General features: G+C 61.0%; 1 protein-coding gene across 1 annotated transcript; it reads right to left on the bottom strand.

Annotated features, from left to right (window-relative positions):
• Positions 1-788: 788 nt before the first annotated feature.
• LOC135422881 (noggin-2-like) lies at positions 789-4,833 on the bottom strand. Its single transcript, XM_064672431.1, has one exon. It carries the CDS (start codon positions 4,278-4,280, stop codon positions 3,648-3,650), a length of 633 nt encoding a protein of 210 aa, XP_064528501.1. The 5' UTR covers positions 4,281-4,833; the 3' UTR covers positions 789-3,647.
• Positions 4,834-5,680: the final 847 nt, after the last annotated feature.

The raw sequence follows: 5,680 nt of genomic DNA on the forward strand, positions 1-5,680 counted from the left end.
GTCCTCCCGCAAACACTGCTGACAGAGGGTGCCCAGGAGGGGTGTGCACACCCTGTCAGTGCGTGGCCGTGGCCATGCATGTCTCCTAACAACGTAATGACAAGCAGAACCCAAGTTAGAGGATGGCACCCACCCTTGGTGCTCCAGCCCTTTTCCCAGTCCACCACTCTGGAGCTCAAGGGGAAGGGCCCACGTTTTCAGAAGCTGGCACCCACCACCTCTCGGGGTTCTGCCGGTTCTGCCTGTTCTGCCCCCTTCCCCCTGCAGCTCGTCCCTTAATCACAAGCAGCTTTGGGGAGACAATGCAATAACCGCACCAAAGAACCAGGCTTGTTCCCCTTTGTCTTTCTCTCCTTTGAGGCTCGGCAGACAGGCGAGCCATCATGCCCATGGCACAGCTGTCACACGTCCGACTCATCGCCTCTCGGGGCAGCCGCACGGGAGGCTCCCCGGCACGAGGTGACCGTGCACTGGCACGAGGTGACCGCGCTCCAGCACCGCGGCAGATCGGCGAGGCAGGGCCGGGTGAGCTGGCACACACCCTGTGGTGGCTGCCCTCTGCTCCCTGGCCCGGCCTACACCCAGCACCTCGTCTCTTGTGTTTTCTCCTCCAGACGAGCCATCATCTCAAGCGGGACCACTGAGTTCTCCCCAGAGACGGCAGCAGCCCCCCTCCTCCCTCCAGCACATGGCACGGAGGCTTTTAGGCTGGTTTTCACTGGAGTTCACACAAATCTCGCCTTCCCCATTCCCAACCCCCACCTTCCCCACGCAACTGAACTCAGCCATTGAGCCCAGCGAATGGTTTATTTCCCAGGTTAGCACAAAGCAGGGGTCTCTGTGTGCCCCTGGAACCAGCAGAACAAAACGCACAAAGATGTTAGAGGGCCATTTGTAACCAAATCCCAACACACCAGATACTGTTGGGATTATGTCAGAAATATTTTCCCAGAATGCCCTCCCCCCATGCTCCCTCCTACAGATGTTCGGCCCCCACACCACAGATGTTGTTCCTCTTGGAAAATGAGCTTTCCCCTTCCTCTCCCAAATGCCCCTGATGTTTTGCACATTGCTTTTGCTGAGGTCTTCTTTTCACCCTGACCTCTGCATCCCCCCCTTCCCCAGTCCCTCGCCGCTGAACGCGTGAAAAGGCCAACCTGCCTCCTCATGCGGGGCCAAGCGGGTGGCCGCAGGGCTCTGTGGGGACCTGGGCTACTGGATGTCACTGTCCCTCTTACACCTTGTCCCCACCATGCCCTTCTCAAAGCTCTCTCCCTCTTTTGACTTCAATCTCTGTGTGCCCTCCAGCTCTGTGGGCCTGCTCCATGGGGCTCTCTGGACCTCAGTCCCCTCAGAGGATGATGGAGAGATGTGAGCTAGACCCCTCAGAGGGCCCTGGTGCCTTCCCATGGGCTCAGTGCTGCTTTCCTCTTCTGCATGCCAAGCTGGAAGGGGACAGGGTCTCCCCAGCACTCCACAGCAGGCTTGGCAGAGGGTGGCTCCTCGCTGGCAAGAGCCTTCGGCAGCGGTTTGTTCCTCGGGGATGCCGGGTGCGTTTCAGACACCGAAAGGAACGGCCAGACCTTCCCCTCCAGCACCACCAGCCCACGCAGAACACGCTGGGGATCGGCCTGGCAGCCCGTCAGGGCCGTGCTCCAAGCCCTGTGACAGACAGACAGACAGACAGACAGATCTCCGTCGGAAGCGGGCTCGCACTGCCAGTGCCCCCGCTCACCAGCGCCGGGCTCCTCCCCAGTCTGGCTGCCGGCAGCCTGCCCGTGCCGAGCCGGCCCGGCTCTGCCTTGTCCTGGCTCCACGAGCTCTGGTGGGAGTGCGGGGGTCCCGCCGGCCCCGGCTCACGAGCTGAGGGCGCTGTGTGCCACCGCAGGGTCAGCGCTTCCTCCTGACCCCGCACACCCCCGGAGGCGCCGCGGGGAGAGGTGCCAGCCCCGGGGCTCCGTCGCGGCAGCAGGGCCGGGCGCAGGGCTCGTTTCCATCCTTCCCTCCTGCGCTAGTGGCGGCAGCCGAGAAAAAACATTTGTTCTGACACACGCGGGGCTGCCAAGCTGTGTCAGGCGCTTTGATGGCCGGGGCAGTAACCTCGACCGCTTCCTCTGCCAGCGGGAGAGCCGAATCCAAGAGCCACAGAGCATGGAATCTCCCAAGGACTTCAGATGACACCTCCAGTCCGGGACATCGCAGCTCTTTTACGCTTTACGAGACATTTCTCTCCCGTCTGTGCTTTTTTTCTCTCCCCAACAGGTTATACACGCAAAGAAAACCCAGAGCGGGATCCCGGAGAGGCAGAAACCAGTGGAGCTGTCCCGACCTTTGGGGTGTCTCGCGATTTACGCCAGCGCGGCCCAGCCAAAGCTCTTTACTCATCACCTGCTCCGAGCAAGAATCCGAGTCTCCGCTGGTCTCCCAGAGAGCTGGGGTGCAGCACGGGGTTTTTCTTCAAAGATAGAGTTTATTGCTAAAAATGTTTTGATCAGTGATAGCTCATATTTACATTGATATGTTTTTAAAGGAATATTCAAGTAAACATTTCCAATAGTTTCTGGCATAATCTCTAGCTTTTTTTTTTCCTATACACAAACGTTAAAAATAAATAAACTGTACAATGAAAATTTCCTTTAACATCTCTACACGACTATATGTATTCCCACACAACAAAACAATTCCACTCTTTCATAGATTTGTACTTTTCTTTAAAATTTCCTCCTTAATTAATTGTTATACACTTAAAAAAAAAAACAAAAAACAAAACAAACAAACCCTAGAGAACTTGGCAAATTAGTTCAAACATCAGTGACAAGGTCTGAAGAAGACAAAAAAAAAATACAGCACAGAGAAACAACCGTCTTCAGGGATGTTGCCGTTCTTGCTTTTCTTTTTTGTACACCCCCCCGCCCCTCTTCTCCTTTTGATAAAATCATCTTTACAGGAAATTTCTGTTCTCCCCTTCGGCAGGGAAGTGCTCGGGTTCTGTGGGGATGGGTTTAAAATGTGGTCCTATGTCTTTAAAATAATAATAATAACAATAATAATTATAATAATAATAAAAAAACAGCTGCGATTTCCCCCCCCCCCTTTTCCTTTAAAATCTCTCTATTTACACGGCTGGTAGGTTTTTTCTTTTTTTTTCTTTCCTTTTTTTTTTTTCTTTTTTTTTTTTAGCTTTTTTTTTTAATTTTCCTTTTGTTAGAAGGCTATATACGTATAAAAATAGACATCTGATTGTAGTGCTTTACTGTGCCTTTGGCCTGCCCTGCAGTTCCTGGGTTCGCTTTTTCCCCTTTTGAATAAAATAACATTAAAAGAAGTCCGAGGGAAAAAAAACACACAACCAAAAATAAAAATCAAACAAAAAAAGAAATTAACCAAAAAACCCTAACAAAAAAATTAACAAAAAAACCCCAACAAACAAACAAACAAAAAAACAAAAACAAAACAACCCCAAAAGCGGTTCATGTTCCCCACTCCGCGCTGTGGGGTGGGAAAAACAAACAAACAAACAAACAAAACCCACCCCAAAAATACCCACCCCAAAAACCCCACCCCCCAAAAAAAAAACCCACCCAAAAAACCTCCCCCCCTAAAGTGATCCGGAGGAGGAGGGCGGCAGTGCAAGGGGCCGGGGAGGCTTAGCAGGAGCACTTGCACTCGGAGATGAGCGGGTACTGCACGGGGATCCAGGTGCAGTATTTCTGGCTGGACCAGCCCTGGCAGTGCCAGCGCAGAAAGGTCTTGGTGACCGACTTGACGGGCTTGCAGAACATGCCCTCGGGCAGCGAGCAGGACTTCTCGGCCAGGCAGTTGCCCTCCTTAATGTAGCGCGGCCAGAAGCGCACCCCCAGGTCCTTCCAGGCGTAGAGGACGGGGCAGTGGGTGTGCGCCCACAGCCACTGCAGCACCTTCCGCCGCGCCTTCTTGCCCAGCCGCAGGCGGGGGCCCCGGGGCGGCCCCAGCTCCAGCCGCCGCAGCTCCGCCGGCAGCGCCGCCCGCCCCCGCCCCGCCGCCGCCGCGGCGCCCGAGGCGTTGGCCGGCCCCGGCACGGCCACGGCCATGAAGCCGGGGTCGAAATGGCTGCCCAGCTTCTTCCTCAGCGTCCTCTCGTCCAGGTCCTGCTCCTTGGGGTCGTACTCGGGGTCCGGGTGCTCCACGATGTCCTTGACGGGCAGGTTGTCGCTGGGCGAGGGTCGCAGGCGCAGGAAGGGCTGCCCGCCCGCCGGCAGCCCCAGGCACAGGCAGAGCAGCAGCGCCCGGATCGCCGTCATGCTCCGGGCGGGCCCCGGCGCTGCTCCCGGCGGGCTCGGCTCCTAGCGCTGCCCGGCGGCGCCCGCCGGATCCCGGGGGCTCATAAATAGGCAGAGACACCAGTGTCCGGCGGGGCCCGTTACTTTAAATAGCCCGGCCGGGGTTGTGTGACAGCCGCATCTGAGGCTCGCCCCGCGCCCGCGGCCGCTGGCTCCCGGGGCTCCCCGCCGGGCCGGCTCCAGCCGCGGCCGGCAGCGCCGGGGGGTCCGAGCCTCCCCCGCGGGGCAGGGCAGGGCACGGCGGCGGCCGAGCCTTCCTCCTCCTCCGCCGCCGCCGCCGCCGCCGCCGCCGCTCTCGCTCGCTCCCCCCCAAAATTCACAGCGGACTCGTCTCCATCGCCATGGTGACAGCTGGGCCGAGCCCCACGACAGCTCGTCTAGACGGTGTGACAGGGTTTGGCGTGAGACCGGAGCCCGAGAATAAAACCCTCCTTTATAGCCGGGCGCGCCGGGCGAGGGGGCGGGAGGAGGGTCACGGCGCCGGGGCGCTCGGGCGGCCCCTGCGCGGGCACGGCCGGGGCGCGGGGCTCAGGCGGCGGCGGCCGGTGGCGGCAGCGCCCGCGGCCCGGCCGGGCTCCTCCTCATGGCGAGCGGCGGGGGCGGCCCGCGGGCCCCCGGGGCATCCTCGGCGTGGCGGGGCGGGGGGGGCGGAGGATGTCCCCGGCACCGGCGAGGCGGCACGTCCCGACTCCCGGCGCGGTTCCCTGGCGGCTCCTCGGTGGGGGCGGGCAGGGGCGGGCACGGCCGCCGCTCAGCAGCCCCGGAGACCCATTGCTGCTGCCGCCGCTGCTGCCGCTGCTGCTGCCGGTGCTCCGGGGGCCCGCTCGTCCCCACCGCGCTCAGCGCATCCAGCCGCGGCTCCGCTCCGTGCCCTGCGCTGCCCGCTCGGCTCGGCTCGGCGCGTTGAAGGCCGGCCCGGCGGGGCTCGGCTCGGTGCCGCTCGGCTGGGCTCGGTGTCGCGGTCCCCTCGCCGCCGCTGCCGCCCGCCCGCCGCGTTCTGCCGCGCCGCCGCTGCCGCCCAAGTTAAATACGCGCCCGGCGCGGCCGCCCCGCCCCCGCTGTCACTTTCTCCGCGCGCTGAGTGACAGCCGGGTCCTGCCACCACCCCCTCGAAGCTGCCCACCCGCATCCGCGGAGCCGCGTCCCACCTGCGGCCCCGGGCTCACCGGGCGCCGTCACCCCGGCAGCGAGCGGGGCCCGGGGCAGTGACCCCGGAACAACGGGGCACTGCGGGCCCTCGGCGTCCCCTGCCTGCACCAGCCCGGGGCCCGGGCACGCACAGAGTAGCCGAACCCCTCTCTCTGCCTCTGCCTCTGCCTCTGCCTCTGCCTCTGCCTCTGCCTCTGCCTCTGCCTCTGCCT

Source organism: Pseudopipra pipra, chromosome 16 (assembly GCF_036250125.1).
Source record: "Pseudopipra pipra isolate bDixPip1 chromosome 16, bDixPip1.hap1, whole genome shotgun sequence".
Classification (NCBI taxonomy): Eukaryota; Metazoa; Chordata; class Aves; order Passeriformes; family Pipridae; genus Pseudopipra; species Pseudopipra pipra.